Here is a 25445-nt window from a genome sequence, read left to right as displayed (position 1 = left end):
TAAAGACGCCATGAAAAGCTGTGGTCAACAAGTCGTATGAGGTAATATGATGTTCCATTATCAGTGGTGGAAAAAGTACTCAATTCTCATTCTTAAGTAGAAGTAAAGATACCTTAATAGAAAATGACTCAAGGAAAAGTGAAAGTTACCCAGTAAAATACTACTTGAGTAAAAGTCAAAGTGTTTGTTTTTAAATATACTTAAGTATCAAAACTAAATGTAGTTGCTAAAATATACTTAAGTATCAAAAGTAAAAGTATGAATAACTTAAAATTCCTTATATTAAGCAAACCAGTTTATTTATTTACGGATAGCCAGGGGCACTCCAACACTCAGACATAATTTAAAAACAAAGCATTTGTGTTTAGTGAGTGTGCCAGATCAGAGGCAGTAGGGATGACCAGGGATGTTCTCATTTCCTGTCCTGCTAAGCATTCAAAATGAAACGTGTAAGGAAAATGTATGTAGTAAAAAGTACATCATTTTCTTTAGGAATGTAGTGAAATAAAAGTTGTCGAAAATATAAATAGTTAAGTACAGATACCACAAAAAACTACTTAAGTAGTACTTTAAAGTATTTTTACTTAAGTACTTTACACCACTGTCCATTATGAAGCACACACTCCAAAACCTTTTAAACCACGGCTTCGCCTCAAGTCATTATAAATCCATGAGAAATGGACACATGCATCAACTTGTTTGAGTCTGTTCAACAGAACGCCGAGAAGGCCATTGATGAGAAGATGTCCCCGGCCGATAAGACAGACAAAATGGGGTTTGGACTTGTGGGCAACGTCCTGGAGATGAGAGCCAGACCTGAGGATTGTGTGCGTGATGCTTCCAACCTTAGTGTCATCCCAGGTCACACCCGCTCCTCCACCATTAGGTCGACCGTTAGTTCAACTGAGCAAAGCAGCAGATCTACAGTTAATCCCAATCTGAGATTATGGAGCCGGCTAATCCCTCTTCATGTTGGCAGTGACGAGGCCTGCCTGCTAATGTTTGAAATGTCAATCTGGTCACAGCACTGAGGCACACAAGACATGGACGCACTACTAAACTGTCTATGTTCAAAGAAAAGTTTATGTTCATGATGTAACGTACAATAACAATATAATCTATAGAAAATGATGTGTGTTATAATCAGCAACAAGGAAAAATAAGGGGTTGTGATTTTTTTTATTTATTGGAAAGTTGAACAAATGACAATAAAAAACATATTCACTATGACAACTATGTCCAGAGGAATGAATGGAATCAGCGATGGACCAATTACAAATGGGTACAGAAGATGAACAGGAAGTGGTGTGGTCCTCAGTGGCCAGGAAGAGATTTATATTCCCCCTTCTAATGCTAATGGTTTATGGATGGTAAACTGATCCTAGACCTGTGCCTGGGGGCAACTTGTAGCCTTTAGCTCCTCAGTAGAGCCAGCTGCTGGAGCAGCTAGTGTAACTGTACAGCTCCTCAGGTTTGAACCACAGCTTGATCTCTTTGTTAGCACTCTCTACGGAGTCACTGCCATGGATGATGTTCCTGAAACAATAAGGAAAGAACCATTATTATCGTTTAATGACATAAGGAAACAGATATTTATCTTTAGGGCCTATGGATAGAGTTTGAAAGTACTGTAGTTGTCAAAGCGATGTAAATAGTGTCTGATAGCTGATAACGCAGGAGAGCTTGTTCTGAAGGAAACGCTGCAGAGAGTGGTCACTAGCTGGCACAGCCACAAAGTCATCAAATCTGATTTTTAAACCTAACCATCAGTGCCCTTGAAGCTCATCACTAAGCTAAGGACCCTTGGACTAAACACCTCCCTCTGCAACTGGATCCTGGACTTCCTGTCGGGACGCTCCCAGGTGGTAAGGGTAGGTAACAACATCAGCCACACTGATCCTCAAAACTGGAGCCCCTCAGGGGTCCGTGCTCATTCCCCTCCAGCGCTCCCTGTTCACCCATGACTGCATGGCCAGGCACGACTCCAACACCATTATCAAGTTTGCCGACGACACAACAGTGGTAGGCCTGATCACGGACAATGATGAGACAGCCTATAGGGAGGAGGTCAGAGACCTGGCCGGGTGGTGCCAAGATAACATCCTCTCCCTCAACATGATCAAGACAAAGGAGATGATTGTGGACTACAGGAAAAGGAGGACCCCCATTCTCATCGACAGGGCTGTAGTGGAGCAGGTTGAGAGCTTCAAGTTACTTGGTGTCCACATCACCAACAAACTATCATGGTCCAAACACACCAAGACAGTCGTGAAGAGGGCACGACAACACCTTTACCTCCACAGGAGACTGAAGAGATTTGGCATGGGTCCTCAGACCTTAACTACACTGCTAACCCTAATGCCTAACCTTAACTACACTGCTAACCCTAATGCCTAACCTTAACCACACTGCTAACCCTAATGCCTAACCTTAACCACACTGCTAACCCTAATGCCTAACCTTAACCACACTGCTAACCCTAATGCCTAACCTTAACCACACTGCTAACCCTAATGCCTAACCTTAACCACACTGCTAACCCTAATGCCTAACCTTAACTACACTGCTAACCCTAATGCCTAACCTTAACTACACTGCTAACCCTAATGCCTAACCTTAACCACACTGCTAACCCTAATGCCTAACCTTAACTACACTGCTAACCCTAATGCCTAACCTTAACTACACTGCTAACCCTAATGCCTAACCTTAACCACACTGCTAACCCTAATGCCTAACCTTAACCACACTGCTAACCCTAATGCCTAACCTTAACCACACTGCTAACCCTAATGCCTAACCTTAACCACACTGCTAACCCTAATGCCTAACCTTAACTACACTGCTAACCCTAATGCCTAACCTTAACCACACTGCTAACCCTAATGCCTAACCTTAACTACACTGCTAACCCTAATGCCTAACCTTACCCACACTGCTAACCCTAATGCCTAACCTTAACTACACTGCTAACCCTAATGCCTAACCTTAACTACACTGCTAACCCTAATGCCTAACCTTAACCACACTGCTAACCCTAATGCCTAACCTTAACTACACTGCTAACCCTAATGCCTAACCTTAACCACACTGCTAACCCTAATGCCTAACCTTAACCACACTGCTAACCCTAATGCCTAACCTTAACTACACTGCTAACCCTAATGCCTAACCTTAACTACACTGCTAACCCTAATGCCTAACCTTAACTACACTGCTAACCCTAATGCCTAACCTTAACTACACTGCTAACCCTAATGCCTAACCTTAACTACACTGCTAACCCTAATGCCTAACCTTAACCACACTGCTAACCCTAATGCCTAACCTTAACCACACTGCTAACCCTAATGCCTAACCTTAACTACACTGCTAACCCTAATGCCTAACCTTAACTACACTGCTAACCCTAATGCCTAACCTTAACTACACTGCTAACCCTAATGCCTAACCTTAACCACACTGCTAACCCTAATGCCTAACCTTAACCACACTGCTAACCCTAATGCCTAACCTTAACTACACTGCTAACCCTAATGCCTAACCTTAACCACACTGCTAACCCTAATGCCTAACCTTAACTACACTGCTAACCCTAATGCCTAACCTTAAATTAAGACCAAAAAGCACATTTTTGTTTTCATTCATTTTTTACAATATAAACAATTTTGACCTTGCAGCCGGCCTATTTAAGGAGAAATGGCTCAATTCTGCCTCCAGGAGAAGACGCATGACAATAAGCGTCAACCTGCACGGATAACGCCACCGCCCTGCAGCACAAATACTACACACAAATACTACACCGCCCTGCAGCACAAATACTACACCGCCCTGCAGCACAAATACTACACCGCCCTGCAGGACAAATACTACACCGCCCTGCAGCACAAATACTACACCGCCCTGCAGCACAAATACTACACCGCCCTGCAGCACAAATACTACACCCTCAGAATGGGTAAGAATGGGTCCTGTCCCAGCCACCACTCTGCATCTCCCTCGCTCTCTCTGTCTAAATAAAAAGTGAAAATACCCCATAAAGTGTGTGTATATATATATATATAACGAGTATCGCGATACTGGTATGGACCTGGCCCTGATGATAACCCCATTATCCATCATAAGGTTGAGGCTTCATAGAATCGTTACATTATAGGATCATTGTGTTATGTCTCGTACTGCGATTGATTCTCACCTGCCCACTTGGATGCAGTAGTCTCCTCGGATGGTGCCGGGTTTGGAGTCGGCAGGGTTGGTCTCGCCTAGCATCACTCTGCCTGTCTTCACCACATTTAACCCTTCCCACACCTGCCACCACACACAGAGGGATAACACTTTATTAACCCAGTATTCTTTCTGATCTTCCATTTCTTTGCACAGCGGTCAAATACATTTCAAAATATAAGTACTAATCTTAACCCTCCTGTTGTGTTTCTGGTCGAATTGGACCGATTTACACGTTCTCTCTGAAAAATGTAGTTCATTTAATCTGATTGTCATAACGTTCCATGACTTTGTCCACACAGGGCATCTGAACACACAAAATACATGTTGATGATTTTCATTACGTTTTGGGTGTTTTATTTAACTTTTGTTCACCTGTGGTGTTCCCGGTCAAAAATGACCGGTCATTAGAAGTGAATGGGTGAGACTACAATTAGTGTATAAAACTGAGTTCAGCCACATTCATCAGATGGACACACTTCCTCTCCCAGACCCCCACATGCATGTGTGTTTGAGCACACACACACTCACACCTTCTTGGCTTCCATGGCAATCCCAACGGGAACCTTTCCCCAGTATAATCTTTCCTCCAGGGGAACCTTTCCCCAGTAGAATCTTTCCCCCAGGGGAACCTTTCCCCAGTAGAATCTTTCCTCCAGGGGAACCTTTCCCCAGTAGAATCTTTCCTCCAGGGGAACCTTTCCCCAGTAGAATCTTTCCCCCAGGGGAACCTTTCCCCAGTATAATCTTTCCTCCAGGGGAACCTTTCCCCAGTAGAATCTTTCCCCCAGGGGAACCTTTCCCCAGTAGAATCTTTCCTCCACGGGAATCTTTCCCCAGTAGAATCTTTCCCCCAGGGGAACCTTTCCCCAGTAGAATCTTTCCTCCAGGGGAACCTTTCCCCAGTATAATCTTTCCCCCAGGGGAACCTTTCCCCAGTAGAATCTTTCCCCAGTAGAATATTTCCCCCACGGGAATCTTTCCCCCAGGGGAACCTTTCTCCAGTAGAATCTTTCCTCCAGGGGAACCTTTCCCCAGTAGAATCTTTCCCCAGTAGAATATTTCCCCCACGGGAATCTTTCCCCCAGGGGAACCTTTCTCCAGTAGAATCTTTCCTCCAGGGGAACCTTTCCCCAGTATAATCTTTCCCCAGTAGAATATTTCCTCCAGGGGAATCTTTCCCCAGTAGAATCTTTCCCCCAGGGGAACCTTTCTCCAGTAGAATCTTTCCTCCAGGGGAACCTTTCCCCAGTAGAATCTTTCCCCCAGGGGAACCTTTCCCCAGTAGAATCTTTCCCCCAGGGGAACCTTTCCCCAGTAGAATATTTCCCCCAGGGGAACCTTTCCCCAGTAGAATCTTTCCTCCAGGGGAACCTTTCCCCAGTATAATCTTTCCCCCAGGGGAACCACACCTGTTGGCATTCTCACAAATAATCGCACCGTTGTTTCAATAATATATAGAAATTTTCTCACAGCTCTGGTATAAAAAGCTTTTTTGAGGCTTTGCTCACAATTCATTCTGTGGCGGCACAATGACCAAACGATATACTGTATGTGAGGCTCTTGATCATGTCTTTGATCATGACACTGGTGAGGAGGAGAGAGTCCTTGTTAAACTTTGACACAAAGTAGTCTGTGATAAATAGCACAATATGTTTCATCTGAGTATTTGTTATAGTCAAAATAATCCATACATTATGCTTTTTTAACTCAAAAACGAGTTGTATGAGCTCAGGTCAATGAGGCCTACAGGCCATAAATAGCAAATAGAAGTTCAAAACGTGTAATGTTCATAAGAAATTAAGTTGATAAAAAGATCTATCACAATTAGGTGATAATACTGTATATGTATTATTATGGATTTATAATCAGCTATAATGGGGAGGTCATTTTGGACTGGGAACACAATTAATTAACATGAAACAAACACAACAGGAGGGTTAATATGTTGACGCCTGGAGGATCAAAGTTATGATCTGACATCGGTACAGATAGCGAATGTGTTTATGGTGAACTTTATGGTGCAGTTCCCTGTTACAGAAGGTATTAGAAACCACAGTTCCCTGTTACAGGAGGTATTAGGAACCACAGTTCCCTGTTACAGGAGGTATTAGGAACCACAGTTCCCTGTTACAGAAGGTATTAGAAACCACAGTTCCCTGTTACAGGAGGTATTAGGAACCACAGTTCCCTGTTACAGGAGGTATTAGGAACCACAGTTCCCTGTTACAGAAGGTATTAGGAACCACAGTTCCCTGTTACAGAAGGTATTAGAAACCACAGTTCCCTGTTACAGGAGGTATTAGGAACCACAGTTCCCTGTTACAGGAGGTATTAGGAACCACAGTTCCCTGTTACAGAAGGTATTAGGAACCACAGTTCCCTGTTACAGAAGGTATTAGAAACCACAGTTCCCTGTTAAAGGAGGTATTAGGAACCACAGTTCCCTGTTACAGGAGGTATTAGAAACCACAGTTCCCTGTTACAGGAGGTATTAGGAACCACAGTTCCCTGTTACAGGAGGTATTAGGAACCACAGTTCCCTGTTACAGGAGGTATTAGAAACCACATTTCCCTGTTGCAGGAGGTATTAGGAACCACAGTTCCCTGTTACAGGAGGTATTAGAAACCACAGTTCCCTGTTGCAGGAGGTATTAGAAACCACAGTTCCCTGTTGCAGGAGGTATTAGAAACCACAGTTCCCTGTTGCAGGAGGTATTAGGAACCACAGTTCCCTGTTACAGGAGGTATTAGGAACCACAGTTCCCTGTTACAGGAGGTATTAGGAACCACAGTTCCCTGTTACAGGAGGTATTAGGAACCACAGTTCCCTGTTACAGAAGGTATTAGGAACCACAGTTCCCTGTTACAGGAGGTATTAGGAACCACAGTTCCCTGTTACAGGAGGTATTAGGAACCACAGTTCCCTGTTACAGGAGGTATTAGGAACCACAGTTCCCTGTTACAGGAGGTATTAGGAACCACAGTTCCCTGTTACAGGAGGTATTAGGAACCACAGTTCCCTGTTACAGGAGGTATTAGGAACCACAGTTCCCTGTTACAGGAGGTATTAGGAACCACAGTTTCCTGTTACAGGAGGTATTAGGAACCACAGTTCCCTGTTACAGGAGGTATTAGGAACCACAGTTCCCTGTTACAGGAGGTATTAGGAACCACAGCATTACAATGTGTAGGCTTCTCTGTCTTCTTGTAGGAGAAACTAGATGCTTACATCATGTCAATGAACAAAATAAGGAAGGTTTGTCTTACCATAGCCACCACTGGGCCTGAGGTCATGTAGCTGACGAGACCAGGGAAGAAGGGTCTGTCCTTCAGGTCGGCATAGTGCTCCTTCAGCAGAGACTCTGGGGCCTGGGTTAGTCAGACACAACAGCCACAACCGTCAATAACCCATCGTAACCATAGGGACACACACAAGGCATATCACGGCAAAATACAGTGGGCTATGTTGAACATCAGTCGTAGAATCGACCGGCGCAAAGGATCCTGTAACAATCATGTCGACAACATTTATTTCATTTTTTGTGTGATTTAGCAGACGCTCTCCATACAACAAGGGTTTGGTAAAGCTACAGCCAATATCTGGAGAGCTCCAGTGTACAGAGTGTCCAACACATTAGGAACACCTTCCTAATATTGAGTTGCACCCCCCTTTGCCCTCAAAACTGCCTCAATTCATCGGGGCATGGACTCTACAAGGTATTGAAAGCGTTCCACAGGGTTGCTGGCCCATGTTGACGCCAATGCTTCCCACAGTTGGGTCAAGTTGGCTGGATGTCCTTTGGGTAGTGGTCCATTCTTGATACACATGGAAAACTGTTACGCATGAATCATCCAGCAGCAATGCAGTTCTTGACACACTTAAACTGGTGTGCCTGGCACCTACTACCATACCCTGTTCAAAGGCACTGAAATATTTTGTCTTGCCCATTCACCCTCTGAATGGCACACATACACAATATATACCTCAATTGTCTCAAGGCTTAAAAATCCTTCTTTAACGTGTCTCCTCCCATTCATCTAAAGTGATTGAAGTGGATTTAACAAGCAACATCAATAAGGGATAAAAGCTTTCACCTGGAGTCACATGGTCGGTCTCTCATGGAAAGAGTTCTTCATATTTTGTACATTCACAGGAAGTCACCAGAGCTTATAACTAGGAACCAGTTGACTGCATGCGCTTAACCCTGAAATAGCCCACCGTAAACAGAGTGACTATTATGAGTGGGCCCTCCTGATCCCTGGGTTCGGGGGTCACAGGCAGCCTTCCTGGCCACAGACCAACACACAGAGGATCAGGAGACAACACTCAATGCTAATCACACGTGTGGATTAGAACAGTCAGCAAGATCCTCTGTACTGTACTCTACCCTACTGTACCCTAATGTACCCTACTGTACTCTACCCTACCCTAATGTACCCTACTGTACTCTACCCTACTGTACTCTACCCTACTGTACTCTACCCTACTCTACCCTACCCTACTGTACCCTAATGTACTCTACCCTACTGTACCCTAATGTACTCTACCCTACTGTACCCTACTCTACTGTACTCTACTCTACCCTACTGTACTCTACCCTACTGTACTCTACCCTACCCTACTGTACCCTACTCTACCCTAGCCTACTGTACCCTACTGTACCCTACTGGACTCTACCCTACTGTAGCCTACTGTACTCTATGTCCCCTACTGTACTCTACCCTACTGTACTCTATGTCCCCTACTGTACTCTATGTCCCCTACTGTACTCTATGTCCCCTACTGTACTCTATGTCCCCTACTCTACCCTACTGTACTCTACCCTATTGTACTCTACTCTACCCTACTCTACCCTACTGTACCCTACTGTACTCTACCCTACTGTACTCTACCCTACTGTACTCTACCCTACTGTACTCTACCCTATTGTACTCTACTCTACCCTACTGTACTCTACCCTACTGTACTCTACTCTACCCTACTGTACTCTACCCTACTGTACCCTACTCTACCCTAGCCTACTGTACCCTACTCTACCCTAGCCTACTGTACTCTACCCTACTGTAGGCTACTGTACTCTACCCTACCGTAGCCTACTGTACTCTACCCTACTGTAGCCTACTGTACAGCACCCTACTGTAGCCTGCTGTACAGCACCCTGCTGTAGCCTACTGTACAGCACCCTACTGTACAGCACCCTGCTGTAGCCTACTGTACAGCACCCTACTGTACAGCACCCTGCTGTAGCCTACTGTACAGCACCCTACTGTATCCTACTGTACAGCACCCTACTGTAGCCTACTGTACAGCACCCTAATGTAGCCTACTGTAGCCATACTGTACCCATACTGCACTGTACCCTAATGTACAGCACCCTAATGTAGTCTACTGTACCCATAATGCACTGTACCCTACTATACAGCACCCTACTGTAGCCTACTGTACAGCACCCTACTGTAGCCTACTGTACTCTACCCTACCGTAGCCTACTGTACTCTACCCTACTGTAGCCTACTGTACAGCACCCTACTGTAGCCTGCTGTACAGCACCCTGCTGTAGCCTACTGTACAGCACCCTACTGTACAGCACCCTGCTGTAGCCTACTGTACAGCACCCTACTGTACAGCACCCTGCTGTAGCCTACTGTACAGCACCCTACTGTAGCCTACTGTACTCTACCCTACCGTAGCCTACTGTACTCTACCCTACTGTAGCCTACTGTACAGCACCCTACTGTAGCCTGCTGTACAGCACCCTGCTGTAGCCTACTGTACAGCACCCTACTGTACAGCACCCTGCTGTAGCCTACTGTACAGCACCCTACTGTACAGCACCCTGCTGTAGCCTACTGTACAGCACCCTACTGTATCCTACTGTACAGCACCCTACTGTAGCCTACTGTACAGCACCCTAATGTAGCCTACTGTAGCCATACTGTACCCATACTGCACTGTACCCTAATGTACAGCACCCTAATGTAGTCTACTGTACCCATAATGCACTGTACCCTACTATACAGCACCCTACTGTAGCCTACTGTACAGCACCCTACTGTATCCTACTGTACCCATACTGCACTCAGTGGTGGTTGGTGTCGTTTAAGATGAGGCAGGACGACCATTTCTTTTATGAGCAGGGCTTTAATTCTAAATACACCATATTCAATGTAACAATGATAGGTTCAGGCTACTACATGTTACTCAAATGTTCCCTATACCCACCATGAGGTTGCTACAACCTAGCCTATGAATGAAAGTTTACAACGTAGGTGCACTCAGGTAGAGAGAAATTGGAGTAATCAAGGTGACAGACAATGACACATTCAATACCGCCTTGCACACTCTTGCCTGCTGATCTAGGGTGTAATCATTAGTCCAACAGTTTTAAATAAGAGAGTTTATAATGGACAGATTCAGGTATGTTTATCCAAGTGGAGGCTGCTGACGGCTCATAATAATGTCTAGAATGGAGTCAATGGAACGGTATCAACCATGTGAAAACAATGTTTTTGATACCATTTCATTTACTCCATTCCAGCCATTATTATGAGCCGTCCTCCCCTCAACAGCCTCCACTGGTTGATCCCCGTTTCGTTATGTTTGCTTCCGCTTGAGAAAGTTTTTCAACAGAATCAGTGGAATGAATACAGTCAGTTACACCAGCGGCCCCGGTGGCAATAAATGAATTAAACCAAAAGCTTACCTTGGAAGAGTTCCAGTGTTGGATAGCCATAAGCCAGCTAGCTAACATAGCATCCCTCTCTGTTTGAGCCAGGTGTTTGAGTAGGCTAAACTAGCTAGCTGCATTCGCTAGTTAAGTGAAAGAAAAATACAACGAAATATCTCTCTCTCGCTTCTCCTTCATTTTTGTTCAAAACTGTTCAACTATTTTCTTTCTCTCTCTTTGAGTGAGCTACTTAACACATTTCATGTACTGCAGTGCTAGCTAGCTGTAGCTTATGCTTTCAGTACTAGATTAATTCTCTGATCCTTTGATTGGGTGAACAACATGTCAGTTCACGCTTCAAGAGCTCAGATAGGTTGGAGGACATCCTCCGGAAGTTGTCATAATTACTGTGTAAGTCTATGGAAGGGGGTGAGAACCATGAGCCTCCTAGGCTTTGTATTGAAGTCAATGTACCCAGAGGAGGATGGAAGCTAGCTGTCCTCCGGCTACACCATGGTGCTTCCCTACAGAGTGCTGTTGAAGCTACTGTAGACCTTTATTGCAAAACAGTGTATTTTAATCAATTATCTGGTGACGTGAATATATTTTCTATAGTTACTCTAATGTACAAATGTACCCGACTTTACCCTAATGTACTCTACTGTATGTCCAATCATTGTGTATTGGCACAAGTTCTTGCTTAGTTGGTATTTTATTAGGATCCCCATTAGCTGTTGCAAAAGCAGCAGCTACTCTTCCTGGGGTCCACACAAAACATGAAACATGACATAATACAGAACATCAATAGAAAAGAACAGCACTACAAATATATATTTTTAGAGGCACACGTAGTCTACGTATCAATGCATACACACAAACTATAGTTGACTTTTGTCATGGTTCAAGATAAGTGTTTTTTTTTAAGAATATCTGTCAGATAGCTGATTTACATAATGGACAGGCCTGCCATTCAGTCCTAATTATTGGTTAATAATGTCCTGAAAGTGAAAAGGATTATATGGCTTACATTTGAAATAAAAGAAAAGAGATTCCAGTAAGTAGAATAACGTACCTGGATGAATTTCATCCCCACCATTTTGAAGCCCTTTAGCTCAAATCTCTTGATGATTTCTCCGACAAGCCTCCTCTGAACTCCATCTGGCTTGACGGCAATGAAAGTCCGCTCCTCGTTTGACATGGCGCTATAAGGATAGAAGAACGTTACAGTAGAAAGAGAGAGAGGTACACAGTGATGAGGAGAGAGAGAATAGAGAGAGAGGGGGGTGGGGTTAAGAGAGAAAGAGGGGGTAGAGGAGAGAGAAAGAGGGGGTAGAGGAGAGAGAGAGAGAGAGAGAGAGAGAGAAAGAGACAGAGAGAAGAGAGTAAATAAACAAGCAAATTCCACTGAATATCAGTGCAGACAACGTTACTTACGTGCATTTGGCACATTGGGTTTTGAGTCGCGGTGCCGAGGCACTGGACCCCATCACGGGACAATCTCATGAATAGAGACACAGACACTGTGCACACCGGACTCCCATTGCAAGGTAACACCTCTAACTTTGCATTTGAAGTCTGACAACTGTCATACTCTGTAAGGTCTTTGACTCGCTGCCAGAAGGTAATCTTCCATAATCACCTGCATCAAAATCAAGTTTGCGCATGACCAGAAGTGTGCCGCTCAGTATGCACATAATCCTCTTTGCGTTTAAATAGTTACCTACTGGCTACGCCAAGAAGTAGCCACACTGTAATGGGAAAAAAACATTGATGTGCCCTTCAGCAAGGCACTGAACCCTAATTTGCTCCAGTGGTGCTGTAGTACTATGACTGACCTTGTAAAACAACACATTTCACTGCACCTATACGGTGTAAATGACAATAAACAAACAAATTTATACAGTCATTTGGGGTTTTATCAACATAAAAACACTGTGAAACATTTTACTGCATCATACTGTAAACGATGGTGCATTTTGGGAAAATGTTGTGGGTGGGGAAAGAATTGCTGAATTTCAAATGGTAATGTAATTCCACCCCACAGAATACAGTAGTGTACACCAAATATTAATTGATATTGTAATGAAACAGCAGAGATGTATGATATGATGTAATGTGTAAACACATTACTTAGGATTGGTGCAAGCAGGTTGGATGCTAAGTAATTAAAGTAAAATGCTGTGAAACATAAACTCTTCCCCTCAATGAATTTCCTTCCTTTATCCATTAATTAATTACAACTAGCTTTATTTATTTTTTAAACAATAGTTAAATAGTTATTTCTTAGGTATTGTATAGTGTGCCATTGCACAGTATTTGCTTTGTTACTGTTTTTAGATTAGGGTAGATGTAATGCAATATGAAATACAGTAACTTACTTGCCACTGAGCTGCCTGTAAATTACTGTCAAATTCACTCCCTCACCTTTACAGTGCAAGCCTATACAAGTGAGTGAACTGGAGTGCCAGAATATGCTATCCCTCACCTCGTCCCACCATCGCTAACGCCCAACGTGGTGCCATGAACCAGGAAGAGCAAGTATGCTACTTTCTGCGCACTCGCTCTATGACCTCAATATACACTACTGTAATCGGTATTAGAGCTCAATTAATGTTAAACACTTGTATAACACAACACAATGTAACATGTTTGCAAAATCCTACAAATGGAAGTTGTAACTCGTTCAAATGAGCGCAAGAGTCTTTTGACTAATGTATTTGTAGTTATGTGTCAGGTCCCAGTAAGACTATGGCGTCGGCTAATGAGATCCTAATAAATCAAAGCATCAATACAACCTGATTCGTTCCAACACATTGTCTTACAACATTGAACAAATACAATGTCATAAAAACATCAATGTATCCATATATTCGGTAGGATAATATCCCGAATGGCACCCATGTGCGTCTCCAGGTAAAACTATGTGGAAAATCATTCACCAAATTATTCCCGCTAGATGACATATCGCCATTCGAGAGGGTAAAGGGTGTCTATAAGAGCTACAACTAGCCTACGACATGTTTACCGCGATATTAAACGATGATATACACTGAATAGAAACTAATTAGGTCTGAAATATACCAGTTGAAGATATGGCATTTATTTTTAAGTTAAACTGGTGTTAGTAAAACGTTTACTGTTGACAGGAGAACAAGAGGAGACAATAGGACGAGGTGGATAATTTTATAATAAGGCCGTTTAATTACATGTAAAGATATCTTAGTAAAATCTTGCAGCAAGGCTCTTTCAGTCTGACTCCTAGTGAATCGTCCGGAAAGAGACCAGTTTCCAGAAATGTACAGTACTATATAGACAACAAGCAAAGTAGGTAGATCTGCGAGTCCGGCCTTCCGATTGGTCGATCTGGGTCTTGGGTAGTCCTGATCAGGCCTGGTGTCCACGTTCCATTGGTTCCTGAGAGTTCTTTGTCCTGAGGTCCAACCATGGGTTGGGTGTGTCTGTGTGATTGTCATGGGGGAGGGGAATTGTGGGTGCCGTGTATATGTCCTATGTGTCCAGCATATGTCCAAGAGAAAGAGGGGGTGTGTATGTTGTGTCAACTTATAGGTAATGTTGAGAAGTTGTTAAAACAAGTTACCAATATCTAATACAATTTCTTACAAATCCCCCTCTTCACGTCTCACAAGAGACGTGACATAAAAGTATATAAAAGACAAAACTAAAGGATAAAATTTGTCAGAAGACAAATTTTTAATTCCCTCTCTTCACGTCTCACAAGAGACGTGACATAAAAGTATAAAAAGACAAAGCTATGGGATAAAATTTGTCAGAAGACAAATTTTTGATTCCCTCTCTTCACGTCTCACAAGAGACGTGACATAAAAGTATAAAAAGACAAAGCTATGGGATAAAATTTGTCAGAAGACAAATTTTTGATTCCCTCTCTTCACGTCTCACAAGAGACGTGACATAAAAGTATCTTAGTCCTCAAATAGATAGACAGGTCCAGCTTCCCCATCATCAAGCAATGGGAACATTTGGGCCCTTTCCTGATTAGGGTCTATGGCGGCAGTTATAACACAGCTACCAAGCGTGCGCGCACATGGAATGCAACAGCATCCACAAAGTACAAGAATGGCCGCAAAAACAGAAATTGATACTAGGATGGAGGAAACCAGCGTCTTATATTTACCAAAAGCATCCATCCATGAGTCCCACATAGTAGTGTCCACTCCAGAATGCTGTTTCATCTTACCATTAAGGGTACGAAGTCCCTCCAATGCTACAGTTAGACTCCCATCCGTAGCTGTGTTATTGGGAATGAAAGTACAACACTGTTCACCAAACATTGCACAGACCCCCCCCCGTTCAGCCAATAACATATCAACCGCGATTCTATTTTGAAATGCCATCAGGGACGTAGCTGCCAATTGTCCATGGACCGCCTCGAAGCCTTGTTGAGTCCAATTGCCCAGTTTCTGGACATTAAAATGAATGTAGTTAATTCTGTCCACATTTTTATTAACTGTACACCACCAACAAAATGATGATTCAAACCCAGCTGTCACTTGGTCCGCCAGTTTATATTCATCTGGCACCCCCTAGGGAGACCAATAGCATCAATGTAAGTTGAGTCGTAAATGAGCAAGGACCAAAAAGGAGACCACTCCAATAACTACCCCTGGAGTGGCCAACCACACATTAGTAAACCAAAAAACGAGAATATGTTAAACCCTCAGGTCCATCCCTCTATGCAACCTGTACCAGGTGGGCTCGTCGCCACCCGGGAACTTCAAACCTTCACAACAGGGAGGACAAACATCACTTTTTATTCATTCAACATCAACTACAGCAAACCAAGGGTCCTCCTCTGTCAGCCCACTCTCCTGCGGAAGCTCGTTTTCGTATCAGCCTCTCCAACTGGAGCATCAAGCAACGGCATCATACTAGAGGCTCCTTACACATCTGTAACAAACTTCTTCAAACAAGGTATGATACAGGCAACACAGAAATGAAAAACCACAACTAGTGTCAGAAATCCAGTAATCATCATTGCAGTGTACTTACCAAAACAACCACCCAGCCAGGGGAACAGTCCACTCTCCTCCACACCTGCAAGACCCTTCATCTCCACAGATAACCTTGCCAACCCACTCAGAGCTTTTGAAATGCTCCCATCCGGACTAGTATTGTTAGGAACAAACGTGCAACACTGTTCTACAATCTTTTTACATACACCTCCCTGGTTGGCCAGACTTATGTCCAGTGTTAGTCTATTGTGTCTACTGGTTTGTGAGGCAGCATCCAATTGTTCAGCCATCCCAGTAAGTCCTGTGTGGGTGTGTTTATAATTGATCCAGACCTTTTGTTTAACATCAACAATAGCTGGGCCAATGATGGGCATCAGATGCCACAGGCCATCATTCCTGGTTAATGTCTGGAATTCGTGGGGGACCCCTATTGGGACCCCCAACAGGTTGGTGTGCATGTTATCTGTACCCTCGGACCAAGGAGCGTCACGTTTCTGCCGTCTCCTGGGTTGGTCCCAAGCCTCTGTGTCCTGTGTAACTCCCAGAAGTTGATTAGCTATAATAATAGGCAACGGTGGTATCAGACTGGCCAAAACACATGAGCAACGACAATTTCCTTTCAAAAATGGGGTCACCCGCCTGGCAGGTCCACACATCCACCATACATCAGCAACACCTCTAGTTCCTAGTGGTATTAGTGATGCAGGTAGTAGCAGGGAGCCCTCCATAGTCTATACCGCTACCTGTGCCAGGGATACAGCTGTTATATCCCCCATATGCCTTAACTCCCCACGGTACCTTCTGGGGAGGGACCACTGGGAACACAAAACTCAGAGTTTTACACAGGGTTGAATTTGGCTCGAACTTTTCCAATATGCACATCCAACCTTCCCCATTACTTAGGACAAATGGGTGAGCAGCCAGAATAGGTCTGGCATGTCCACATACGACACAGTCTTTTCTATTAAGTGTTTTGTAGGCCAACCACATATTCTCCCTTTCCTCATAACCAGTTTCAGTCCCCAAATGTTCACTATCTGAGATGTCTTTTATATTTATTATCTGTACCAGATTGGAGAGCTTAGGTGATGGCGTGGGACTTGGTCTTGAAGTGGTGGAGGAGGCCGGCTGAACCCTGGTCCGTTGGAACTGGTGGTGGTTCTGGCAGCACTGCGATGGTATCATCCCCATCGTATCCTGATCAGGCAGCTCAGGACTACAAGCAGTCCTGTAAAACCCCACCCTCTCCCAGAGAACACATCATCAGCCAGAGATCAAGCAACACTTTCACTTCTATGAACGAACACAGTGAGGAAAGGTCGGGGGCAGGGAATTCTTCATTAAGGAGTTGATCCCCGAGCTCTATTAGCAACAGTTCTTCTCCTTAACTCTGTGATCATTCGGCAGTGTCAGTGTGTCTCACCCTCCAAGTGCGATATGCCCCCAGGTCGAGTGATTCACCTTCTCCCTTAATTCACCTGCAATGTATAAACTCTTGGACATACAGGTTTGGTTAGCAAACAGTTCCTCATTTGTTCTTTCTGATTATATATTTAACTTCTATGCCTATTTATTTATTTATTTTTTTAGCTATAAATGTTTAATTTTAAATAAGTTTATTATCCAATAGGCCCCATCCTTTCCTAGTCCACAATGTACCCTCCTTCGTTTGATACCTGGCTCTGGCCAGGTATCAACCTTACCTACTCTAAATAATAACTTAGTACATCATATTCTAGGAACGTCCCTTTTATTCCCCGCATATCCAATTCTCCCTTTGGCGTACATTCATATCTATTCTTTTCTAATTCTCTGTCAAGTGACTTATCTACTTTGAAATGTATCTGTGCTGCTTATATATGTTAACCCCTTTCTCCTATCTTATTTCACAGCCTACCTTGCTCATTTCCTGGTCCACCCTCCCCACTCTGCTCTCAAACCTTCAAGGTCTGAACAGTGCGGGGTAGACCCATCTGTCTGCCTTTTTGTAATAATAGTCAATAACAACTGTGTGTTCCTTTACAATATTAACTAAGTGTCTCACTGTTTTGACTTTATCTGCATGGATTTAAAAATAACCACAGGTCTTATAGTGTCAACCTTTAAAGTCCTAACATAACCTTAATTAACCTATCTCTATCTTCTAATGGCCAATACAAATGCTTACCTTATGGTCAAGAGTTATAAACTCTATTATAATCAATTTACCTCAAAACTAGTATCCCAAATGACACAATCTCATTATTCTCACCACATTTCCCCGCGAGTGATCAAGTCGCCGGAAAATGCAATGGAAACAGAAAACAGGTCAAAATGTTACACCTACATTCGTGTTCCATATCTAAACATACCAAAAGAACCCTTTATCTTCTCAAAGTCCCTTGCCTAAATAAAACTCAGAAAGTAAAACTCCTATTCCCATATGAGTGTATTCTTTTAAGATATCTTATCTCTGGGTACACGGAAACCCTTAACCTTAATGTTTACTCCAAAAAACAAAATTATGTCACCAGCATTCAACCAGTCGGCTGGGAGACCATTTGGGTGCTGCAATACTGCCATCTTCTGTCCATTCTCTGCATAGCTCTCCACCCACTCTTATTCAACCTTCTCAATTTGAGCCATATTAGTTTCTTATTTTAACTATTGTTTTCTAAATTTTTAATTTTTTTAATTTTTTAATCTATTATTACCTAGTTAGACTAGAGTGTCCGTGACATACATCCATGGGGATCCGGTTATAGTTATTCTATTAACCATGTGAAAGTGCCCAGGGACACCCCAAATGTCAGTAGGAATATCACAAATAAGGGGCCAGATATCCCTAGCCTTGCCCAGGGAGGGAGAAATATCCCTCTAACTGGGCGAGGTTCCTTTATCAGGGGAGGCGGAGTTTGATTCCGCATCACCTGAGTCAGAAATGTCTTCATTTGGAATCGAATTTAAGCTGTTTAAATCAGCTCTAACTTCTGTCAGTGTTCTAGAAGGGATTGGGGCTGGAGTGCAATGTGTGAGGTGGTGCCAAGGTGCGCCTGATTTACCTTTGACCTGGACTGAGTGTGAAGTAACCTCCCTCACTTCGTACTGTCCAGTCCACCTGGGTTCTAGCCACTTTCTCTTGTGGACATTAACCCCACCCAGTCACCAATTTTTACCTTCCGTGTGCCAGATCTCCCTTCTGCTTCCCCGTTGGACCTTATGAATCTGTGTGGAGAGAGCTGCAGAAAGTTCCGTCAATTATCAAACATTACAATTTGTTGTACATCAAGGGCGGGCATATGACCTCCCTTCCTTGGTGGACCAAGCATGACTCCTCCAGCCATTGTCTCATGAGGAGAGAGATGGGTGCCTGCACCTGGAGAGGCTATCATGGCCAGCAACGCCAGGGGCAGGACTTCAACCCAAATCAACTTCAAACCTGCACATACATTTGATTGGCGCGTTCCACGAGACTTATGAGATTGTGGCCTGTACACTAACCCCATCATTAAACAACAATCAGTTGACATTTACACATCCGACCCTATTGGTACATGGAGCGTTTGTCATTAAACAATACACATGAGTTCGGTTTGCAGCCACTTAATGACCTATTTTGCATCCTCCCCTGCTGTTGGTATTGCCTCAACCCATTTAGAGAACCTGTCTACCATAACTAACAGGTACCTTTTTCCATTTGTCACATTGTCTTTCCCCATATCTGTGTGTGTTGGTGAGTGGTTCGTTCCCCAGGTCAGGTCTCCGTTTCAGTTCCTGTGCAGCTCTTTCTGCACAGGAGTGGGGTATACCTTCAGCATTGAGTGCGTCTGCCATGTTTTTGTCAGTGTTGACAAATGTGATGTGTGATTGTGTGCATTTATTCTGGATTTTCGTTTTCCTTTCAGCGCTGAACGTGAATTCTTTGCTCATCAGATATGCTGCAACCCCATGGTGGGTGTGGATTTCCAATGGATGGCACATTATCATGTGGGCTGTTTTTCCAATAGCTTTTGCCACTGCAGCTACATACCTGGAACATGTGGTTTGTCCTACTTCGATGTGGTCCAATTTGGAGGAGTGATACATCAACACTCTTCTCTCCCCCTCTTGTTTCTGAAAAAGGATGGATGATGTGAATCCTTCCTTTTCAGAAACATCCAGATGGAATTTGTTTTTGTAGTCAGGTGATGTCAATGCTGCTGCCACTGAGAGATCTGTTTTCAAGAGTGCAAAAGCCTTTGATGCTTCAGTAGTCCAGGTCAATGATGAGTGTAGGTTAGTGGTGAGCAGCTTCAGGGCCATGGGGCATATTCGTCAGCCATGCCCTGAAAAGGGGGAGGTGATTGCTGATTCGGGTCTGGATTGGGGTGATTGTATGCGGGTTGAAGGGCCGCACGTGGTTGATACATCATTGGCCTGACTCCCCCTTGGTCTAGGGGCGTATCCTCGTCCCCTTTTGGCCAGAAACTGGCTTTGGGCCGGGGTTATTGGGTGTGGACACTGTCGCACCATATGCCCAGCTTGTTTACAATTATGACAGCTTCCATAAGATCCAGAGTACCTCTGGGGCTGTCCCCATGTGGGTGAATAGTTTGATTGTGGTAGTGGGTAGTAGGGTTGTAGTGGTGGTTCCGACGAAGGGTATGGCTGAAACGGGTAGGCATACGGCAGTTGGAATGGCTGCTCCTGGGGTGGGTGTATAGGTGGTCCCTGCTGGGTGAAGATGGGTAGTTGTTGTTGCTGTATCATTCGGGAAACAGTTTTTTCAATGATTTGTGAGATTTCTTGTTGGTCTTCAGCCACCATCTGTTTCTTGGGTTTCTCTCCTTTCTGGGCCTCTTTCAATTGTAGTTTCAAAAGTTGTACCTGTAGGGACTGGATTTGTGTTTCAGCCCCTCCCTTATCCTTATTGTATTGGGTAATGTGGTGATGCACATGGGAGTTGAACTGAGCCTGGGGAATTGCCATTAACCCCACAGTGCCCCTGAGATGGGTTGGGGCCGATGGGGCTGCTGTGGTGGTAGGTGGGGCGTCATTATTGTTGGGCCTGCCCTCTTTGGTGTCAGTTGGTGCTCCAGTGACCACTCCCATCGTATCAGGTTTTCGGTATGGGAGTGCCCTTCTGATCTCTTCAATCGCCCACAATCCTATTTTCATCTCAGCCTCTGCCTTTTCCCTTTGCTTTGTCCCTTCTTTTTTAAATAAGTGACTCTTATTCTTATCAACTTCACATTCTATCCCTTGCTTCACTGCTTCCTCCAATTCTTTCTCCATAGTGAGGAGTTGCCCTTTTGATGGGGCGACTCCACTAAGGAAACCTGCTTGAGTCCATCTCAGCCTCACTTCTTCCCAAATTCTTTTAACGGATTTGTAGTGTAATTTCCCGCCTGCTCTGTCTTTCATTCTCTGATCTAAATATTCGTTGAATTTGTGTTTGGGGACGATAGTCGTGGTCATTTTGTCGTTAAGCTATGTCTGGGTCTATTATTATCTTTGTATACTTTAGCCCGTCACTGATCGAAAGCAGCGATGTATTTTCTTCCTCTAACCTCCCCCAGTCTCGTGTCCGACTCGCGTGGACAAAGAATTTTATTGCCGTGTATTCGATGAATTATTTTCGTTTTCCAACAATAATTCAGCTATATCTTTTTGAAACAATATACGAATATATTCACGCGCTCCTGTTATAATTGGAATGACAGTTTTAGGTACTTATAATAAAAATATTATTGCTTTTCGCTTATTTAATTAATTAAATACTTTGGCAAAATATTTCAGAAGTTTCCTTTGGGGACAATATACTAGTAATTCAGGCGCTCCTGATATAATTGGAATGGCAATTATAAGATATATAATTCGAAAGATATTATTTCTATTAACTTTTCCGATTAATTTGAACTTTTTCCGATTAATTAAATACTTTGCCAAAACATTTCAGAAATTTCCTTTGGGGACAATATACTAGTAATTCACGCGCTTCTATAATAATTTTCAAATTGATTCTAACCCTTAGAGATTTATCAACAGCAGGAGAGGGAAAAATCCGGTCAACTCATCAGCAGAAAATAGTTGCTTCACAGCAATATATACACATCGACACGGCGGTCACTTTATCACAGCCTCAACTAGCATATGGCTAGTTAGTAGCAATTGGTCTCGTGGAACGTTCAATCCCCCACATTGCGACAACACAACTTACACATACAATTACAACACAACTTACACATGCAATATCACATTAGATTTCTCACGTAACACCTAGCTAAGTATAGCTACTGCACGACTATTTGAATTCACATTAGATTTCTCACGTAACACCTAGCTAAGTATAGCTACTGCACGACTATTTGAAAACACATTAGATTTCTCACGTAACACCTAGCTAAGTATAGCTACTGCACGACTATTTGAAAACGTATGGATTCTTCACGGTACCCCTATCTGATCGACTGTCAAATATGGCCCGACTGTGTGAATCGTTATATATATTTTTTATTTTTTTATTTTTTATGGGTCTTCACGGTAACACCTAGCTGATTTGCCAAATCTAACTACTGCCCGGCTATTTGGATCCCATCTTTTAATTATGGATTCTTCACGGTAACCCCTACCTGATCGACTGTCAAATATGGCCCGACTATGTGAATCGTTATAAAGCTTATTCTTCACTGTACACCTACTCGATCAGCATACCGCGTAGTGCCAGACTATGTGAATAAGTCTTTGACCTATTAATACTTAGATATCTGTACACAATGCCTTAAATTCTAAACAATTCCACATAAATTTAGCAACAATTCACACTCACCACAGTAGTCCTGATCATTGAATTTAGATATTGGCTATAATACAATATACAGATTTTGGTTAAACGGGCATCTGCTCACCTCTTTAGTTTCGAGCTCTTTGATCAGTTTCCTGTGTGGGTTGAATCGCGATTCTCCCTCAAAGGTCACCTCTCCTCTGGATAAATTTCTCCCTCTCGTCTCCTGTCCGATGGATTTTCTATTGGGCCGAATACAAATATGTTTTAACCATCCTCTGCTACCAAGTTTGTTAGTAAAACGTTTACTGTTGACAGGAGAACAAGAGGAGACAATAGGACGAGGTGGATAATTTTATAATAAGGCCGTTTAATTACATGTAAAGATATCTTAGTAAAATCTTGCAGCAAGGCTCTTTCAGTCTGACTCCTAGTGAATCGTCCGGAAAGAGACCAGTTTCCAGAAATGTACAGTACTATATAGACAACAAGCAAAGTAGGTAGATCTGCGAGTCCGGCCTTCCGATTGGTCGATCTGGGTCTTGGGTAGTCCTGATCAGGCCTGGTGTCCACGTTCCATTGGTTCCTGAGAGTTCTTTGTCCTGAGGTCCAACCATGGGTTGGGTGTGTCTGTGTGATTGTCATGGGGGAGGGGAATTGTGGGTGCCGTGTATATGTCCTATGTGTCCAGCATATGTCCAAGAGAAAGAGGGGGTGTGTATGTTGTGTCAACTTATAGGTAATGTTGAGAAGTTGTTAAAACAAGTTACCAATATCTAATACAATTTCTTACACTGGTCGCAAGAGGTAACATATAGACTATGAAATAGTTTTACTATACCTTGATGACTGAGCCTCTCTTAGCGACGGACAGTGAGCTATACGGGTTACTTCCGCTAATGCTGTGCTTTCAGTTATCCAAGGCAGATTGTACGAGTGTTTCTTGCTTTTATACATGGAGGCGGGGACTGCCATACTGGTTCAACGAAATACATTAGTTATAACGAATAAATATTTGTTTATCCGTGTTGTACTATCTCCCTCTTTGTGTGGGTCGTAACAACCTAATGGGTATGGGGTGTATTGAGATTATATGAACATTATTGAAACAAGTAGCCTACTTTTAGGTGCGCAGTCTAAAAATGGTGACAACTGTGGCATGCTACTGTGAAGGATGGTTTTGTTCTCTTTTTAACAAAAATGTATGCCTTATAGAAATAGGACATGTTAATCACAAAACATAGCGTGACTGCAGAAAAACTGTTGTTAATCTAGGGTGTCGACTGGGCAAACCACAAGGTTGAGACAAGATGGAAAAATGCTGAATAACAAGAAAACAGGAACTGAGGAATGTGTAGGAAATTTGCTGAATAACAAGAAAACAGCAACTGAGGAATGTGTAGAAACCGACAACTCAGGTCAATCTTCACAAACACCATTCCGGACATCTGAATCCTGAGTGCTGTGGGGCTGGGACCAGTCTGGGCACCACCGATAGGCTAGCAAGTTTAAACCACGCTAAGCCTCTACTGTGACAGGCCAACTCTAAAGTTGGAACTACTTCTGTCACAGTATAAAATAAGATGTCTGTACTATTTCAGTCAGTTCTCTGCTTTACCCTGCGTGGTGTTACAGTGAACCCGTATATACAAAAATTGCATTTACCATTTATCGCTTATGTTAAATAAAAATACTTAAAGTATATTCGGTGACTCAGAATCACATTTTATCCTGATACCAGATTCGATTGACGTAACCCTTTACACTACACGCTAAAACAAATGCTTCTCTACTATAGTGGCTTGTAACCATAGCATAATCCTTTTTGGTGCTTTATGGAACCCTTTTTTTCAAGGTTCTATGAATAACCATGCTCAAATGGAACCTGTATGGTGCTATAAAGAACCCTTTCCTAAAGTTCTATAAATACCCATTAAAAAAAGCTTCCTTAGCACCAAAAAAGGGTTCCACTATTGTTAAACCCCCTTTTTTTGCGCTATATAGAACCCTTTTAAAGATTTTTTTATAGAACCTTTATGGAGAATGGTTCTATAAAGAACCTTTCTAAATCTCAAAGGTTCTTTGTAGAAACATACATAGTTTTTATTCTGGTTTAGTAGCCATATGTTGTTAAAATTCCATAGGTTTTATTGTGTTATATTAACAAGTTAAATCAGGTGTGCAAGCTCTGAAACAGCTGGGTCCCTGAGGAGACAACTGAGAACTACTGACTTATTCAGCAGTTCTCAATTAGCACAAGGTCATACATGAGTCTTTCACAAGACACTATCACTGGCTGTAGTCATACATAATTATTAATAGCATAACACAACAGATTAGATAAACTGGAATGACACTCTCATTTACGGTTGCACAAAAAGAGCTGTGAACAAACTTTGACCCAAAATATTCAAATGAGTCGCCGCCCCTACATTTTAAGTCTAAATGGGATCCTTGGGGCCTTATCCCATTGAAGTTAAAATGTAATATGTTTAAGGTATGGGTTAATGTTAGGATTGGGTAAGGGTTATGGTTAAGGTTAGGGGAAGAATAGGGTTAGGGTTTAGGGTAGGGACATCCCAATGATCCCGGATAGCACTAACCTTTTAATTATCACTAAAAGAAGAAATAACCATTGAAGGGCTCAAAGGGTTCTTTGAGTCAGTATGGTTCCACATAGAACCATCACCCTTCCCAATAACCTTCGAGGAACCCTAATTGTTTGTGTGTCTCGTGCGAGCCATGGTTTTTTGGCACCACTACCAGTAAAGGCCCCCTGATGTTGATATCTAATTCATTAATTAATTTAACAGGCTA

At 43.0% G+C, this 25445-nt stretch overlaps 1 protein-coding gene across 1 annotated transcript; it reads right to left on the bottom strand.

Moving 5' to 3' along the window:
- Positions 1 to 1160: 1160 nt before the first annotated feature.
- LOC120046101 (nucleoside diphosphate kinase A-like) lies at positions 1161 to 23590 on the bottom strand. The gene is made up of 5 exons (XM_038991052.1): positions 23470 to 23590; positions 11968 to 12097; positions 7495 to 7596; positions 4196 to 4308; positions 1161 to 1536 (listed from the first exon to the last, which is right to left on the bottom strand). The coding sequence occupies exons 1-5, from the start codon at positions 23583 to 23585 to the stop codon at positions 1422 to 1424; spliced, it is 576 nt and encodes a 191-aa protein (XP_038846980.1). The 5' UTR covers positions 23586 to 23590; the 3' UTR covers positions 1161 to 1421.
- Between the last annotated feature and the right edge of the window lie 1855 nt (positions 23591 to 25445).

Source organism: Salvelinus namaycush, chromosome 4, assembly GCF_016432855.1.
Source record: "Salvelinus namaycush isolate Seneca chromosome 4, SaNama_1.0, whole genome shotgun sequence".
NCBI classification, from domain to species: domain Eukaryota; kingdom Metazoa; phylum Chordata; class Actinopteri; order Salmoniformes; family Salmonidae; genus Salvelinus; species Salvelinus namaycush.
Note: the sequence above shows the minus strand (reverse complement) of the source record. Positions and strands in the feature narration are given on the sequence as shown.